Source organism: Mytilus edulis, chromosome 13 (genome assembly GCF_963676685.1).
Source record: "Mytilus edulis chromosome 13, xbMytEdul2.2, whole genome shotgun sequence".
Taxonomy (NCBI): Eukaryota; Metazoa; Mollusca; class Bivalvia; order Mytilida; family Mytilidae; genus Mytilus; species Mytilus edulis.
In genome coordinates, this window is record NC_092356.1 from 16,180,032 (window position 1) to 16,199,840 (window position 19,809).

The following is a 19,809-nucleotide window of genomic DNA, read 5'->3' on the forward strand; positions in this document are numbered from 1 at the left end:
TCTTAATGTCCGTGGAGAATTTAAGCGCAGAAGACATAAAGCATTAACCGTAAATTCAACGTGTCTATTGCCTTTGTTTTGTATTTAGTTTTTTTTTAAAGAATTTGGCCAATCAAATCATAAATAACAAAACGTAAATTTGTTGTCTGCTAAAAATGTAAACAATCAAGTACCAATCAACACATGGACAGCTCAATAATAAGGTTCTGATGATTAATTTATAATATTCCAAGATAATGACTAGGCTCAGTGATCTCTCCAAATGTTAAAAAGACTGAAATTAGTATGTCTATCTGTTATGGATCGATCCATCAGGGTTTTGTTTAGGTGGAAGTTGCTACTTGACCACAGGCACTTGTTTCTATCCATAGGAAGGTCGACTATCCATATAAATAGATTTATGGATAGTCGACCTTCCTTTGGATAGAAACAAGTGCCTGTGTACTTGACCCTCCAAATAATTTCCATGCCAGATTATGCCAAATTTTTATTGCAATGTCCAGGCCCTGGAGATCCTTGCCCTAGATAAATGTGTACTATGTGATGGATCTTGAATGCCTTATAGATATGTCCAATAGAAAAAGGCTACATACATAGTCTGATTAATGTCCCCCATGTCCATGATGGCATCAAACTGGAATCTGTACAAAGAAGGGCCACAAAACTGTTAAAAAATATATATCATCTTAATTATGAAGACAGGCTACGTTCAGTGGGTTTGCCAACCTTGGAATATCGTAGGGATAGAAATGATATGATACAAGTCTACAAAGCGTTGCATGGTATAGATGACATTGACTGGATGAGCCTATTTACTTTAGCACCATCTAATAATACTAGAGGTCACTCTTTTAAACTTTAAAAAAAAAACCAGTGTAAGACTACACATAGACTAAATACTTTTTCAATAAGTGAATCAGTGGAATAACCTGTCAGATTTAACGGTGGCGGCAAAGACTCTGAATAATTTTAAGTCTGCATTAAATGGCGAGAATTGGAACCCATATAAATTCATATGTTCTTGTTAAGTGTTTCAGCTGCGCACACCTAAATAAGTATTTTTGATTAAGTTTGATATATTATATATGAATATATTATTATGAGATGAGAAATCATATACAACAATCCAAGATGAGGGGTCAGTAGAAGCCTTTGGCTTATGTAACGACCCGAAGATAAAGGTATAAAGGTATAAATTCACAGGCACTTGTTTCTATCCATTGGAAGACCCACTATCAACGTATAAGTTTGATCAATATTTTCGTTGATAGTGGGTCTTCCAATGGATAGATACAAGTGCCTGTACATCAATTGGGGGTCATAAAATATTGGAATTGGATGTTTGCCATTTATTACATTAAGAATCTATAAAAAAAATCTGAGACAAGTGTCTGTGCTGTGCAGGTATAATGTTCTTAGGCCAATGTAAAAAAAACAACAACATGTGTTTCGATTAACAGTAACATGCTGAAAAAAATAGGGTAGGGAGGCAGGCAATATCATTTTAGTTTACAAACATTTTTTAGTTGGGTACTACTAGGGAATCAGTGTTTGTTCCAAAATGGCATAAAAAGTGTTGGGGTAGGCACTAAAAATGAAGGTAGATACATGTATGAAACACTTGTATTATATTTTTTGGACTTATCCCTTATCAATTACCAACATAGAAATGAGTTGGTGTTGTCAGTTTGTCTACCAATTATGGGTTAAAATGTCCTCTCTTAATTTTGGTGTACTTATGTTGAGAGCATGATCAATTTGTCTACAAACAGTTAGAGAACAGACAGTGGAAATCATATTGCAGATTGCTATCCATATAAAAAAAAAATTCAAGTAAAGTGAATTATTTTATTGATCAAACTTAACTTATCATGCTTGTGTGTTCAAATATTTTAAATGAAACAATTTTGACAGCATTCTTTTGTTTTTGTATAGTCGTAGGGCTTTCTACAGATCTATAAGAAATGAAGATTTTACAAAGACAAAATTCTCCCAGATTGTACCAGATAGAGAAGGGCTGTACTTGAAGAAGAAAGTTTTCCTTGGATATACAGATATTAGTGCAGCTGGAAGGTAAACAAATACAAATCATGCATACTGATTTACATTCAAGACTCAAGGTTGTATTGACCTATCATGTGGCATATGCATATTTTCTGAAAAATTTTTCATAGATCAGGACAATATTTCATAATACATGTAGTCATGAAATATTGTCTTGGTGTACAATATTTCATAGGACAATAATTTGCTTTACACGTACACTAAAAAAAACTACAAATTTCAAGCAAAGCACTATACAAACAATAATAATGTGATATTCTATTGTCAGCTGATCTGGCCTTTAGGACCATATGAGCCAAAATTCTATTCAATTATATGCTATCAATTGGAGTCGATTATCTGCCCTTTGCAAACTCTTTCATGATCTTATCTTTAACTACAGTACCAATTGAAACCAATATATACATATGATGTCTATACCAAATAAAATACTGATTCCTTCCGTTCAATTCTCTTTATTCAGGTATGAAAGGATTAACTACAAAATAAAAGATAAAACACTCTAAATTCTACTGTCAAAACTAACATTTTGTGAACTACAATACAATACAAAAGTGCATCTATCATAACATTTACGGTAGTAACATACACTTGTTCTCTTTCAAAAAAGTAATATCATGAACATTTAAGGTAAATAATTGCCAAATGATCAAGGTCAAGTTTTATCAGTTTTACATCAATTAAACTCAAAATTTCTAACTTTTAACATGAAAGATAATTTATCTGTAATAAATAAAAGAAACAAACCATATTGGTTGACTCTGGTATTCCTTATTTTCATCATAATCAAAGATTTTCACCAAACACTTTTCGTGCAAATTCCCTGAAGGGGTTCATTAAAGTAAAGGGAAAGTAACTTATCTTAAAAATAGAATATCACTAATTACCAAAAAATACAACAATAGGCAACAATGTTTTTTGTTCTCAAATTTGGCCGCTACAATACACATGATTGGTTTTTAGGGTATGAATATAAACTCATACATTGTAGATATCAGGATTAGTTTTTTGTACACCACTGACCAGAGTAGACACATAAATTTCTTCTACAAAAGACTCATGAATCAGTAACACTTGCATTGTAGAGCATTGATGATCTCAAATTTTGAATGGTTTCGCTAAATTCTAGATTTTGTTAGTGTATTTTATTTTTGTCCATCTGACAATGATGGCAACAATGGATTAAATAAAAACAATTTTTACATGTTAGTAAAGTGCAATCAACTGTCTCATCTATTATGAGTTTCATACAGAATATTCTATAAAGAAAACACCAGAAATTAAAAAAGTTATTGCAGGAACAAAGACAACATATTTACATTTTTGTATATTATTGTTTTATTAAAATTAGAAATAAATTATGATGATTTTACTCTTGATTAGGACACATCTGCTACCAAAAGTTTAACACATGGTACTTAACAATCTTGATGGAGTGAGGTAGTAATTGTAAAATAGTTGTTAGCAATTTTAGCCATTATTAAAAATATTAATATGTTCCCGTTTCAGTCGAGCTTTACTGGGTATATCTGTCAAGACTATATCATGTGACCTTGACATTCCAGAGCTAGGAACAAGTGAATTGATTTGTCACCCAAGCACTGTTACAATGGATATACCATTACTTCCTATACAGATAATGCATTGTAAATATGAAGAAGTAAGTTGAACTGATGAAAGTGAACCTAAAAATTAGAGTGAACCCACATACACGAATCACCCTTTTGGGTTCACATAAATCTAACTTTGTATCAAATTTGTTTATATATACATCCAACCTTTAATTGGCTCACATATATCCAACCTTTTATTAGTTCAAGTACATCCAACCTTCTTATATTGGTTCACATACATGTACATTCCAATTTTTATTGGTTCTCATACATCCATTATTTATAGGTTCTCATATATCCAACCTGTTTTTGAGGATATGTGAAACTTGGATCTAAATATATCTAGATCATGAAAACAAATCTCCACAAAGTTGGCTAGGAAGAAGTTAACTTGAAATAAAGTATGCACAAATATATTTAAATTTCACACCTTTGTTTAAATCGCTTTTCATAAATATTTCCAAATATCAAATTATCAAATAAAAATAGGGGGTCACATACCTTATTATCTAGAAAACACAAATTGTCCTATCAAATTCAATATAATTATCTCCCCTTGATTTTAAAAGATTTTTTTTTTCATCTAAAAAATTCACTGAATCACACCTCACACCTTATTTTTTTTTAATATTTTAATCTTAAAATTTCATAACATTTTTGATTTTTCTGTTGTGTATTGAATAATACTTGGTAAAATATTATTAAACAAATATTATTAAACAATGTCCAGACATTTAATTTTTCAGGAGGGATGTTTGGAAAAAGACATGATCTACCTTAAATGTCAATTTACATTGTATCGAATTGCAATTATCAAATTTTCAATAAATACTATTTATATTTATTTGCATTTTTTTTTGCTTATGTGTTCTGTGTTTCCTGTATGGCAGAATCCTACATGTATGTCTGATTTATTTTTACCATTATAATGCTTTCACAGTGAACGATGCAATTATTTTCAAGGTAGGTAAAGCATATTTCATTTTGGAATTGGTGGTATTGTTAAAATTGGCTTGATTATATAGTTACTGCATGCTTTTTTACGGTTGTTTATAAACAATATTATTGTAATTACTGATAGTTACTGCCTGCTCTATATCGCTAGTTAATATTGCACATCTTTTCTAAGCTCGGTTGCAGATTATATGCTCTCTAACATAGTTCCTACTATTTAAGTATAACTAAGTGTTATTTTTACAAGAAACACAATGATCTATCTCTTAAATATGGATGGATACGGTATTATTGGTAACAAATTTCAATGAATGTGCAAAATAATTAAAATGATTTTTTATTGGAGTGAATGATTTGAATATTCATTAACATATATTAAAAAATCTTAGTGCCTTAAATTTAACACAAATGTTATTTCAGTACAGATGTCAGATTATACTGGATAAAATTATATTCTGAATTCGTAGTGTTCAACTTTATTTTTTATTTTAAGGTGGTACAAATTATTACAGGGAGATAAGTTGAAAATTTTAATTATGTTCTATTGTTTAGAAAATATAAAATCATATTAATGAACATTATTTAGTATCTGTCAATTAAAAGTGTCGTTCAAGTATTTTGAAATTTTTATATTTTTTGAAAGGGTCAATTTTTGTCAATTTTGTCAATATTTTATGAAAATTAAAGGATCCAGTCCTTAATTTTGGTCAAGGTATTTGGTACCACTTAAGTACTAATAATACATAATAGTATGAAGTACTAGTTTATTAGAATAAGGTGTAAAACTGAACACAATTTTATTGTACAAGTAACAACAAACAAAACATTTCCTATTGTAAATATATATGTATAGTTAATATTTTAATATCAAGTGTCAACAAGATCAACAACAAAAAATTGTGGTCAAATAAAAATAAATGCATCATCAACTGTTTAAAAAAAATCTTGATAATAAGAGCTTTCATATATTATAGTGAAAAAAAATCTTCTGTAATTCATGTTCTGAGAAATTAATTGTGTCCCTTTTATGGAAAAGTATATATTCTTGCATAGTTGTTTTTCTATGATTACTTCAAGCTCTTTATAATGTTAAACATTAGATTTTATATGCTTTGTCACTTTATATAGCTAACTATAAACACATTGTTATTTTTCTGAAACTACTGTATAACTATTTGTAATTCTTTTCTACAAATTATTTGTATAATATGTAGATTCTCTGAATAAATTATATTTTTATACGACCGCAAATTTTGAAAAAATTTTCGTCGTATATTGCTATCACGTTGGCGTCGTCGTCGTCGTCGTCGTCGTCGTCGTCGTCGTCGTCGTCGTCGTCGTCGTCCGGCGTCCGAATACTTTTAGTTTTCGCACTCTAACTTTAGTAAAAGTGAATGGAAATCTATGAAATTTTAACACAAGGTTTATGACCACAAAAGGAAGGTTGGTATTGATTTTGGGAGTTTTGGTCCCAACATTTTAGGAATTAGGGGCCAAAAAGGGCCCAAATAAGCATTTTCTTGGTTTTCGCACTATAACTTTAGTTTAAGTTAATAGAAATCTATGAAATTTTGACACAAGGTTTATGACCACAAAAGAACGGTTGGGATTGATTTTGGGAGTTTTGGTCTCAACAGTTTAGGAATTAGGGGCCAAAAAAGGGACCCAAATAAGCATTTTTCTTGGTTTTCGCACCATAACATTAGTTTAAGTAAATAGAAATCTATGAAATTTAAACACAAGGTTTATGACCATAAAAGAAAGGTTGGGTTTGATTTTGGGAGTTTTGGTCCCAACATAATAAGGGGCCCAAAGGGTCCAAAATTAAACTTTTGTTTGATTTCATCAAAATTGAATAATTGGGGTTCTTTGATATGCTGAATCTAACTGTCATGACTGTGTATGTAGATTCTTAACTTTTGGTCCCGTTTTCAAATTGGTCTACATTAAGGTCCAAAGGGTCCAAAATTAAACTTAGTTTGATTTTGACAAAAAATGAATCAGTTAGGTTCTTTGATATGCTGAATCTAAAAATGTACTTAGATTCTTGATTATTGGCCCAGTTTTCAAGTTGGTCCAAATCGGGGTCCAAAATTAAACTTTGTTTGATTTCATCAAAAATTGAATAAATGGGGTTCTTTGATATACCAAATCTAACTGTGTATGTAGATTCTTCATTTTTGGTCCTGTTTTCAAATTGGTCTACACTAAAGTCCAAAGGGTCCAAAATTAAACTTAGTCTGATTTTAACAAAAATTGAAATCTTGAAGTTCTTTGATATGCTGAATCCAAAAATGTACTTAGATTTTTTATTATGGGCCCAGTTTTCAAGTTGGTCCAAATCAGGATCTAAAATTATTATATTAAGTATTGTGCAATAGCAAGTCTTTTCAATTGCACAGTATTGCGCAATGGCAAGAAATATCTAATTGCACAATGTTGTGAAATATCAAATTTTTTTTAATTAGAGTTATCTTTCTTTGTCCAGAATAGTAAGCAAGAAATATCTAATTGCAAAATATTGTGCAATAGCAAGATTTTTTTTTAATTGGAGTTATCTTTCTTTGTCCAGAATCAACTTAAATCTTTGTTATATACAATATACAATGTATATTCACTTTTTACTACCAACTGATAAATTAAAATAATCTTTACCATTCAGTGATAACAAGCAGTTTTTTTACATCTTAATATTTTATGATGTATTTAAATGAGTAGTTATTGTTGCAAACTCCATTAGAAATTTTAATTGAGATTAGTTTTGGAATAAGGGAAAGGGGGATGTGATTAAAAAAATTGGGTTCAATTTTTCTCATTTGAAATTTCATAAATAAAAAAGAAAATTTCTTCAAACATTTTTTTGAGAGGATTAATATTCAACAGCATAGTGAATTGCTCTAAGAGAAACAAAAATTTTAAGTTCATTAGAACACATTCATTCTGTGTCAGAAACCTATGCTGTGTCAACTATTTAATCACAATCCAAATTTAGAGCTGAATCCAGCTTGAATGTTGTGTCCATACTTGCCCTAACCGTTCAGGGTTCAACCTCTGCGGTCGTATAAAGCTACGCCCTGCGGAGCATCTGGTTCAATTTGAAAAAGAAACGAAGATCTTTATTAAGAAATTATTTTTTTGGTTTGATTTAATATGACTGTTTTTTTTTTTTTGTCGTTTTCTATTTCAATTTAGAATTTGATTTCGAGTTAGAATATGCAAAAACTGTATTCCAGATACAAATATTATTGTTTTTGTTTTTTTTAGTTTTCACTGATTGTGATTAATACATCTTTGCCTCCATCAAAATGTCACCTTGTAGCAGATAAAATTGTTAACCTGTGTTCAGAAAGGTAGGATTATAGAATCTGGTGATATGTTGTTTTTTAACATTTGTTCAATTTAATACTTATTTTAATTTTATTTTCAAAAGAACCACTCAGTATAATAGCATCACTTCCAGATTTAGAAAAAAATATAGTAAGTCCAGCTTATGAAACAATATAATGGCATGAATATTGAATTCAAGGTTTTCATTAAGATTGAATACTGCATGTGCACCAGTTAGGATCTATCTTTGTATAAAAAAGAGAATGTGGTATCCTATTTGCAGTGAGACAACTTTCCACCAGAGACCAAAATTTAGCAAAGACAGCCTTAAGTATTTACTGAACAATCAACTAAAAACCAATATGGCAGACACAAGCCAACAACAACCCCTTAGCTACAAACCTTCATCAAGTACAGATATATAGTAGTAGACATGATACATGTATATAATACTATCATTACCTCTATAAAAAAAACAGCAAAAGATTTCTACTGCTCTTTTACTACTTTTCTCATACCATCACTTAGAAGAAGGGTAACTGTATATACTGTTTTATCTCTGTCTGTCTGTACTCTCTACCATGAAATTCTGTCACATTTTTATTAGAAACTACAAATCAGAATTTCCTGAAAAACGTTATCAGACGTCTTGTGAACATGCTTTACTGTGTGATGCAATTCAGATTCATTAATGCTCAACTTCCTGTTTTAGGAATACTTATATTTTCTATAGCATAATGGCTATGCATAAAATTTTCATTGCATTTTCCCACTTTACTACAAATAATATCTTCCTGGAATTTGGTAGTAGGCTTCAGATCAGCATGCTTTGCCATAGGATGTGTTTTCAGATTCATTGCCCATCAACTTTATTTGATGTATATTTCATTATGTTTTCTGTGTATATTTCAGTGAAATAGAAAGATTAGTAGTATTAACAACTATCAAATTAAGGATTCCTGAGAAGAAATTGGCACCACTGTATGAAAACACCTTTAATACAAGAGCTTGTAAGTCTATTACTACTACATAATATGAGCTGAGTCAGAAAGAAAATTGACCTTACACAAATTATACGAATATCAGTACATATATTATCCTATTTTAGGTTGAAAAAATCTATTGAAAGTCTGTAACTATTTGAAAATTGAGTTGTTATAAGAACGCTACAAAAAAAACGAAATTCAACTTTTTGTTCTTATTTGAATGTTCCAAATCAAACTTTTTAAAAGTCTTATATGCATGTTCATGTAAACGTGCATTTGCATGAGGTCGATTTCCATCAGATGTAGTAAGTAGTTGGTGTTATCTGTTTCGCAATCAATATCAAAAATATATTTTTTTACAAAAAAAGTTTAATTCTCTATAAAAATGGCCCTTTATAGCTTGTTGTTCGGTGTGAGCCAAGGCTCCGTGTTGAAGGCCGTACCTAGACCTATAATGGTTTACTTTTATAAATTGTTATTTGGATGGAGAGTTGTCTCATTGGCACTCATACCACATCTTCCTATATATTGTCTATATGACTGCACTTTGCCATGGTAGAATGTTAATTTTTCAGGAAGTCTCACAGTTTTGATTTTTAGTCAAGGTAGATTCAAGAAAGTCTTTGAACATTTAAATTATGTGCAACTTTTGGGGTCCTTCAACATGTTCAAAGACTTCTGGGTGCAAAAATTTCAACTCCCAGTATTCCTCTTAGTGCTATGTTTGATTAATGGCTGAAATTCTGGTTGGACAGAAAGGATAGAGAGATGAAATAAGAGACATAACTCTTTTAAATCACTGTTACATTTTGTCAGCCTTTTTCTTAAATATGTTCTAAGCATCTAACTCACACAGATTGTTTTCACTTAAGCATGTTTAGTACATGTACTCTAAATTCAAAAATTATTGTGAAATATTATTAATGCTAAAAGTGTGGCTAGGTGAGTATCGCAATAATAAGAACTGGCATTCTGATACATATATCTTTAGGTAAATTTTCTTGAAATCTCGATACCAGTAATAAATTTTGCATTTTTTCTGTTTTTTAATATCCTAATGATAAATGCAATAATTTGTTAATTTACAGTACCGGTCATTAAGAACCATTGATGATACTGATATACATTGTCATATTGGGGACTTTTATAGCTGACTATGTGGTATGGGCTTTGCTCATTGTTGAAGGCCACACAGTGACCTATAGTTGTTAATGTCTGTGTCATTTTGGTCTCTTGTGGACAGTTGTCTCATTGGCAATCATACCACATCTTCTTTTTTATATATACATTAATATTAAACACATATAACTGATTTAAAAAGATTGTTATCTATGTAGTCATATCTTTTTTTTCTCTTCTTCATCCATGTGACATGTATTCTTTATATACATTTTTAAAAAGAATTTCTATGAAAAATTGTTGTCTAAAAATACTCAAATGATCAAATACCAGAAGAAAACACAACAAAAATTTGAGAAAAAGCTGTGTGTGCATTTAAGTTAGCAAACAAGACCAAATAAAAATTCTTCAGTTTTAACCTACAACCATCCATACTTGAGGCAAACACACTTCCACAAGACAATCATAGCTGGGTTGTTGTTTTTTTTACTTTGAATCTGTACATTATAATTGTTGTAAGTCTACAAATTAAAGCATTGTTTTTATATAGACTAGTTTCTATTTTTTACAGTAACCACTAGTCCTTCATTACCAGATGATACCAAAGTCCATGATGCCTTCTTAAATGTTCTAATACAGATGGTTCAGGTATGTTCATATATATTGGATCAATTGCTGGTGTTTCATACCACTCTCTGAACTTGGCTATATCAGGGCAGCTTGTTTTAATTGGTGGAGGAAGCCCGAGATAATCACTGAACTTCAGCAATAAAACAAGCAATTCTAGTAAAAAAAATAGTATTTGAACTCTCCAAGCCAGGAGTAGATTCACTCGTACCCAGTGTTCTGCACACAAATTTCTTTAAACATCCTGGTAAACACAGAATTTAAAACAAAAATCTTATTTCAAGAAATTATTGCATCCCATCTATAACACAATCTATTATATTTATACCAGTACTGTCAGGGATTGATTTAGATGAACTTCTTGAAGCAATAAGCAATTGAGACCGATACAATTTCTTAGAAACCTTATCTTGTGTTAAATTTTTTTATAATTTGTGATAGGCATAGGGAATTATTTAAGTTTTTTTGTCAACTACACAACTACGTCAAATGATAAATGAAAGCAAACTTTCTCAGTTTACAATATTTCCTCAGTTTTAAGTCTCTAAAATCAGACTTTATGTTTCAGTTGCAAGGAATTCCCTGCAACATGATGATAGCTCCAGGACATGGTGCCTTCAGTAGTGTACCTACTGTAGATGATAACTCATTACAGGTATGAACAAAAGAGACATAAGGTGTATGTAAGGGTCAATGAGATCACAACCCAACAACAAAAACTCATTACAGGTATGAACAAAAGAGACATAAGGTGTATGTCACGGTCAATGAGATCACAACCCAACAACAAAAACTCATTACAGGTATGAACAAAAGAGACATAAGGTGTATGTAAGGGTCAATGAGATCACAACCCAGCAACAAAAACTCATTACAGGTATGAACAAAAGAGACATAAGGTGTATGTCACGGTCAATGAGATCACAACCCAACAACAAAAACTCATTACAGGTATGAACAAAAGAGACATAAGGTGTATGTCACGGTCAATGAGATCACAACCCAACAACAAAAACTCATTACAGGTATGAACAAAAGAGACATAAGGTGTGTGTCACGGTCAATGAGATCACAACCCAACAACAAAAACTCATTACAGGTATGAACAAAAGAGACATAAGGTGCATGTCACGATCAATGAGATCACAACCCAGCAACAAAAACTCATTACAGGTATGAACAAAAGAGACATAAGGTGTATGTCACAGTCAATGAGATCACAACCCAGCAACAAAAACTCATTACAGGTATGAACAAAAGAGACATAAGGTGTATCTCACAGTCAATGAGATCACAACCCAACAACAAAAACTCATTACAGGTATGAACAAAAGAGACATAAGGTGTATGTCACAGTCAATGAGATCACAACCCAGCAACAAAAACTCATTACAGGTATGAACAAAAGAGACATAAGGTGTATCTCACAGTCAATGAGATCACAACCCAACAACAAAAACTCATTACAGGTATGAACAAAAGAGACATAAGGTGTATGTCACAGTCAATGAGATCACAACCCAGCAACAAAAACTCATTACAGGTATGAACAAAAGAGACATAAGGTGTATGTCACAGTCAATGAGATCACAACCCAACAACAAAAACTCATTACAGGTATGAACAAAAGAGACATAAGGTGTATCTCACAGTCAATGAGATCACACCTCAACAACAAAAACAAGATATGGTCAACATATAGACTTCAATAATAGACAGCTATCGACTATTGGTCTTTTGATTTAGAAACTTTTGCTTAGTTTACATACACATGTTAGTATGTGATCAGGTCATTTGACTAGTTGTGGGTCAATGATATTTGGTATGCAGATATATTAGCAACTCAACAACAAAGAACAAAAAACATCTAAAAGTCCACAATAATAGACAGTTGTCATACTTACTGAAATACATTAGGAAGTTACCATCTCAAGATGTTGTTTGATAATTTGTGTTTAACACCACTTTCATCGCTATTAGCTAGTGGCAGTTAGATATGACTGGTAGAGGAAGCATGAGTGCCTGCAGAGAACCATGACCTCTGACAGGAAAATAGACTTCATTGAAACAAAATAACAGAAATGTTCCTAATGAACTACAACCCATGTATTGTAAACATTAGGAACATTCTGAGATTCATGTGACATTATATTATAAAATGGGGGCCTTGCAAACCTCAAAAACTTAGTGTGCCAATAAATTATAAAGGTAAAATACAATAATGTAGGATATGTGAGCATTAATTTATTATTGTCTTGAAATTGTTGAATAATAGGCAAAATGTTATTTTAGGATATTTGCGATTTCAGTAAATTCCGAATACAAGCATGCTGTCAAAATGTAGTATACAAGTTTTAATTTTTATACGACCGCAAAAATTTTAATTTTTCGTCGTATATTGCTATCCCGTTGGCGTCGTCGTAGTCGTCCTGCGTCGTCTTGCGTCGTCGTCGTCCGAATACTTTTAGTTTTCGCACTCTAACTTTAGTAAAAGTAAATAGAAATCGATGAAATTTTGACACAAGGTTAATGACCACAAAAGGAAGGTTGGGATTGATTTTGGGAATTTTGGTCCCATCATTTTAGGAATAAGGGGCCAAAAAGGGCCCAAATAAGCATTTTCTTGGTTTTCGCACTATAACTTTAGTTTAAGTTAATAGAAATCTATGAAATTTTGACACAAGGTTTATGACTACAAAAGAAAGGTTGAAATTGATTTTGGGAGTTGAGGTCCCAACAGTTTAGGAATTAGGGGCCAAAAAGGGGCCCAAATAAGCATTATTCTTGGTTTTCGCACCATAACTTAAGTATAAGTAAATAGAAATCTATGAAATTTAAACACAAGGTTTATAACCATAAAAGGAAGGTTGGGTTTGATTTTGGGAGTTTTGGTCCCAACAGTTTAGGAATAAGGGGCCAAAAAGGGTCCAAAATTGAACTTTGTTTGATTTCATCAAAAATTGAATAATTGGGGTTCTTTGATATACTTAATCTAACTGTGTATGTAGATTCTTAATTTTTGGTCCGGTTTTCAAATTGGTCTACATTAAGGTTCAAAGGGTCCAAAATTAAACTTAGTTTGATTTTAACAAAAATTGAATCCTTGGGGTTCTTTAATATGTTGAATCTAAAAATGTATTTAGATTTTTTATTATTGGCCCAGTTTTCAAGTTGGTCCAAATCGGGGTCCAAAATTAAACTTTGTTTGATTTCATCAAAAATTGAATAATTTGGGTTCTTTGATATGCCAAATCTAACTGTGTATGTAGATTCTTAATTTTTGGTCCCGTTTTCAAATTGGTCTACATTGAAGTCCAAAGGGTCCAAAATTAAACTAAATTTGATTTTTAGAAAAATTGAATTCTTGGGCTTTTTTGATATGCTGAATCTAAACATGTACTTAGATTTTTGTTTATGGGCCCAGTTTTCAAGTTGGTTCAAATCAGGATCCAAAATTATTATATTAAGTATTGTGCAATAGCAAGAATTTTTCAATTGCACAGTATTCAGCAATAGCAAGAAATCTTCAATTGCACAGTATTGTGCAATAGCATGAAATTTTCAATTGCTCAGTATTACGCAATATCAAGAAATCTTCAATTGCACAGTATTGTGCAATAGCAAATATTTTCAATTGCACAGTATTGCGCAATAGCCAGAAATATCTAATTGCACAATATTGTGCAATAGCAAGAAATTTTCAATTGATAAGAGTTATCTTTCTTTGTCCAGAATAGTAGTTGAGTCAACTTAAATCATTGTTTTATACAATATACAATGTATATTCACTTTTACTACCAACTGATAAATTAAAACAATCTTTACCATTCAGTGATAACAAGCACCTTTTGTTACATTTTAATATTTTATGATGTATTTAAATGAGTAGTTATTGTTGCAAACTCCATTAGAAATTTGAATTGAGATCAGTTTTGGAAAAAGGGAAAGGGGTATTTGAAAAAAAAATGGGGGGGGGGGGTTAAATTTTTCTCATTTCAGATTTCATAAATAAAAAGAAAATTTCTTCAAACATTTTTTTGAACGGATTAATATTCAACAGCAAAGTGAATTGCTCAAAGGCAAAAAAAATATTTTAAGTTCATTAGACCGCATTCATTCTGTGTCAGACACCTTTGCTGTGTCAACTATTTAATCACAATCCAAATTTAGAGCTGTATCCAGCTTGAATGTTTTGCCCATACTTGCCCAACCGTTCAGGGTTCAACCTCTGCGGTCGTATAAAGCTGCGCCCTGTGGAGCATCTGGTTAAGATACCTATCATGTCATTTCTTGCAATAATAAAAACATCATAAATATATCAGAATTTACAGTACAACATTATCTGTTTATTGCAGGCTATTCGAGCATTCCATCAGTTTATAGGTGGCTGGACCAGATTAAAGTTTGATGAAAAAGTTTGTCTCTCACTGGTATGTAATACATAATATACTTATCTTGAAATAGCTTATTTAATATAATAGAAAATATGCCTGCAAAAGATTTTTATATAAATGTTTTTGAAAAGAAAAAGTTATCATAAAATGGTGAGGGTAATTTTTTATGCTAATTATTCCAAGAGATCAACAATGTATGCTTGCTAAAATTATTATTCACATTGATATCTGTAATTTTGGATATTAACTAATAGATTTTATGCCCCATTTATGGGCATTGTGTTTTCTGGTCTGTGCGTCCATTTGTGTCAGTTTGTTTGCCATCTGTCTCGCTTCAGGTTAAAGTTTTTTGTTGATGAAGTTGAAGTCCAATCAACTTGAAACTTAGTACACATGTTCCCTATGATATGATCTTTCTAATTTGGCATTACCCCATTTTCACGGTCCACTGAACATAGAAAATGAAAGTGCGGGTGAGGCATTCTTGTACTAAGGACACATTCTTGTATATTTATTATTTGAACATTCAAGGTCACTTTGAACTTTGAGCTTTGATACATTTGAGTACTTTGAACTTTGAGCTTTGATACATTTGAGTACTTTGAACTTTGACATATTTGGGATAAAAAGGGTGTAAGAGATACCAAAGGGCCAATCAAATATCTTCTAACATCCTTGAATCGAATAATGTACTTAACATGGTATTTTTTTATGCATTGACTTTTGTATATTGTTCATTTCAGGAATTTGGTAGATCAAAGAAGATAAGAAGAGCAGGAACATTGTTCATGTTTTCATAAAGTTGGCTTCAGATACTACCTCGGCCTGGATACAGTTTTTATACGACCGCAAAATTTGAAAAAATTTTCGTCGTATATTGCTATCACGTTGGCGTCGGCGTCGTCGTCGTCGTCGGCGTCCGGCGTCCGAATACTTTTAGTTTTCGCACTCTAACTTTAGTAAAAGTGAATGGAAATCTATGAAATTTTAACACAAGGTTTATGACCACAAAAGGAAGGTTGGTATTGATTTTGGGAGTTTTGGTCCCAACATTTTAGGAATTAGGGGCCAAAAAGGGCCCAAATAAGCATTTTTTTGGTTTTCGCACTATAACTTTAGTTTAAGTTAATAGAAATCTATGAAATTTTGACACAAGGTTTATGACCACAAAAGAACGATTGGGATTGATTTTGGGAGTTTAGGTTTCAACAGTTTAGGAATTAGGGGCCAAAAAAGGGCCCAAATAAGCATTATTCTTGGTTTTCGCACAATGACTTTAGTTTAAGTAAATAGAAATCAATGAAATTTAAACACAATGTTAATGACTACAAAAGGAAGGTTGGTATTGATTTTGGGAGTTTAGGTCCCAACAGTTTAGGAATTAGGGGCCAAAAAGGGACCCAAATAAGCATTTTTCTTGGTTTTCGCACCATAACGTTAGTATAAGTAAATAGAAATCTATGAAATTTAAACACAAGGTTTATGACCATAAAAGGAAGGTTGGTATTGATTTTGGGAGTTTTGGTCCCAACAGAATAAGGGGCCAAAAGGGTCCAAAATTAAACTTTGTTTGATTTCATCAAAATTGAATAATTGGGGTTCTTTGATATGCCGAATCTAACTGTCATGACTGTGTATGTAGATTCTTAACTTTTGGTCCCGTTTTCAAATTGGTCTACATTAAGGTCCAAAGGGTCCAAAATTAAACTTAGTTTGATTTTGACAAAAAATGAATCAGTTAGGTTCTTTGATATGCTGAATCTAAAAATGTACTTAGATTCTTGATTATTGGCCCAGTTTTCAAGTTGGTCCAAATCGGGGTCCAAAATTAAACTTTGTTTGATTTCATCAAAAATTGAATAAATGGGGTTCTTTGATATACCAAATCTAACTGTGTATGTAGATTCTTCATTTTTGGTCCTGTTTTCAAATTGGTCTACACTAAAGTCCAAAGGGTCCAAAATTAAACTTAGTCTGATTTCAACAAAAATTGAAATCTTGGGGTTCTTTGATATGCTGAATCCAAAAATGTACTTAGATTTTTTATTATGGGCCCAGTTTTCAAGTTGGTCCAAATCAGGATCTAAAATTATTATATTAAGTGTTGTGCAATAGCAAGTCTTTTCAATTGCACAGTATTGCGCAATGGCAAGAAATATCTAATTGCACAATATTGTGAAATAGCAAATTTTTTTTTAATTAGAGTTATCTTTCTTTGTCCAGAATAGTAAGCAAGAAATATCTAATTGCAAAATATTGTGCAATAGCAAGATTTTTTTTTAATTGGAGTTATCTTTCTTTGTCCAGAATCAACTTAAATCTTTGTTATATACAATATACAATGTATATTCACTTTTTACTACCAACTGATAAATTATAATAAATAACATTCAGTGATAACAAGCAGTTTTTTTTACATCTTAATATTTTATGATGTATTTAAATGAGTAGTTATTGTTGCAAACTCCATTAGAAATTTTAATTGAGATTAGTTTTGGAATAAGGGAAAGGGGGATGTGATTAAAAAAATTGGGTTCAATTTTTCTCATTTGAAATTTCATAAATAAAAAAGAAAATTTCTTCAAACATTTTTATGCCTCACCTACGATAGTAGAGGGGCATTATGTTTTCTGGTCTGTGCGTCCGTCCGTCCGTCTGTCCCGCTTCAGGTTAAAGTTTTTGGTCAAGGTAGTTTTTGATGAAGTTTAAGTCCAATCGACTTCAAACTTAGTACACATGTCCCCTATGATATGATCTTTCTAATTTTAATGCCAAATTAGAGTTTTTACCCCAATTTCACGGTCCACTGAACATGGAAAATGATAGTGCGAGTGGGGCATTCGTGTACTGAGGACACATTCTTGTTTTGAGAGGATTAATATTCAACAGCATAGTGAATTGCTCTAAGAGAAAACAAAAATTTTAAGTTCATTAGAACACATTCATTCTGTGTCAGAAACCTATGCTGTGTCAACTATTTAATCACAATCCAAATTTAGAGCTGAATCCAGCTTGAATGTTGTGTCCATACTTGCCCCAACCGTTCAGGGTTCAACCTCTGCGGTCGTATAAAGCTACGCCCTGCGGAGCATCTGGTTTTATCAGAGCTTTGAAATCTTCTTTCTTTTATCCTGGTGGTCCTTGAAAGAAAATCTGCTGGCCTGGTCCTCACTATTATTATATTGCAAAATATACCCAAATTTATCCAAATTATGTCTGCAATTTTTTGGTGGCCAAAACTAAGACCATTGTTTTTTGAAATCTCACAATTTTAAAATGTCTACATCTCAATATATATATGTTAGCGGCAATAAGTTAGGAATTAAGCTTAAATCCTAGGCAATAAGCTAACGCCTAGGCATTAAGTCTAATGCCTAAATGATGTTAGGCATTAGTCTTAAATCCTGAAAAATGTGTCCAGGCATTAAGCTTAATGCCTAAAGTATAAATGCGAGTAAATAAAAGACATTTATTCAATTAAAATAGAAATTAAACATTTGTTACATAATAACATTATGAAAACTGGAGTTTAAAATGTCATCTACTGGAAATAAAATCACAGATAAAATATGTTTTTATATTAAAACTCATGAAATATTACTTATAAAACATGAAAATTTGATACAAATTTGTGTTAAAATCATTTGTTATCACAAGTTGTCGAACTGTGGCACTGACTATTGCACTTTCTCCCGTTTTTCTTGCATTTGCACCAGTTACTTAAACATTTAGATTTACAAGAACATTTGAAAAATCCTTGACCTCCGGATAATGACTGATGGGTTGCTGCCTCACGTACACTTAAAGATGTTTCACAATTAATTTCCTCTTCCAGAATTAAATTTTGTTTACATATTCCCATCTTATTTGTTCCAAATGTTCCTAGAAGTTGTCCAAATCTTGTAGCCACAACAGCATTGCCCTTATCATTGACCTGAAAAAATAAACTGATAACATTCTTATGCAGGCAGTTTGATTATTTTCATTAAAATATTATTTCTGTAAAATTAATTAGGTATTTGCAATTTTTTCAGTGAATTACGAAATGAATTTGTGTTGCATATGGTGATTTTCAACAGTCTTTGTGTCATTAATCCGCATCTGATGAAAATCCTGGATTTTTCAAAAAGTGGGGGAGGGGCTAGGTCCCATTACCCCCTAACTATATTAATATAAACATATTTACTTCTACTGGTTTTTTTCTGTTTAGTATTTAATAAACATGACATATTAAATGATGCAGTCAAACTTTTGAATAAATATCTGACCTCAATGACTCGGCCGAGTAAATTTCTAGTCACCCTTCCCTCTATCAAACATAGGTATTGGTACGGCAACTGTTTGCCCAACTTCTGCCGTCCCTAGTTCCTTTTTGCTCCTGGCTATCATAGTGTTTGCCTGCTTTAGTTGACTGTCCATGGCTCCAGAACGATGTCGAACTCTGTTGGTATCAATTATACAATTGGGACATACCACCTTCGAACTGTATCCCTCATCACTTACTGTAGTACCACATATAATATGAATGTGTTTGTCACATTTACTACACATATGAGCTCCAGATGTATCCTTTTCACATACATAGCACTTTAAGACATCCTTAAAAATAGTTTCCATAAATAATAAGGTAAAAAAAAAGATCATTTGGTGTAATCATAGATATTTATAAAGCCAGACTAGAATAAATCAGTTTTTAAAATTTAATTACAGTTTTGTAGTAATAAA

General features: G+C 31.6%; 1 protein-coding gene across 1 annotated transcript; it reads left to right on the forward strand.

Moving 5' to 3' along the window:
• Window positions 1-121: 121 nt before the first annotated feature.
• On the forward strand, window positions 122-18,712 carry LOC139501119 (uncharacterized). The gene is made up of 9 exons (XM_071290102.1): window positions 122-203; window positions 1,936-2,073; window positions 3,574-3,724; window positions 7,896-7,981; window positions 8,871-8,968; window positions 10,635-10,711; window positions 11,259-11,345; window positions 15,046-15,120; window positions 15,828-18,712. Exons 1-9 carry the CDS (start codon window positions 184-186, stop codon window positions 15,882-15,884), a joined length of 789 nt encoding a protein of 262 aa, XP_071146203.1. The 5' UTR covers window positions 122-183; the 3' UTR covers window positions 15,885-18,712.
• Window positions 18,713-19,809: the final 1,097 nt, after the last annotated feature.

Coding starts and splice junctions, on each gene's coding strand:
- LOC139501119 (XM_071290102.1), top strand. CDS start 184: ATGGACAGCTCAATAATAAG. Junction 7,982..8,870: donor GTTAACCTGTGTTCAGAAAG/GTAGGATTATAG, acceptor TGTATATTTCAG/TGAAATAGAAAGATTAGTAG. Junction 11,346..15,045: donor TAGATGATAACTCATTACAG/GTATGAACAAAA, acceptor TGTTTATTGCAG/GCTATTCGAGCATTCCATCA.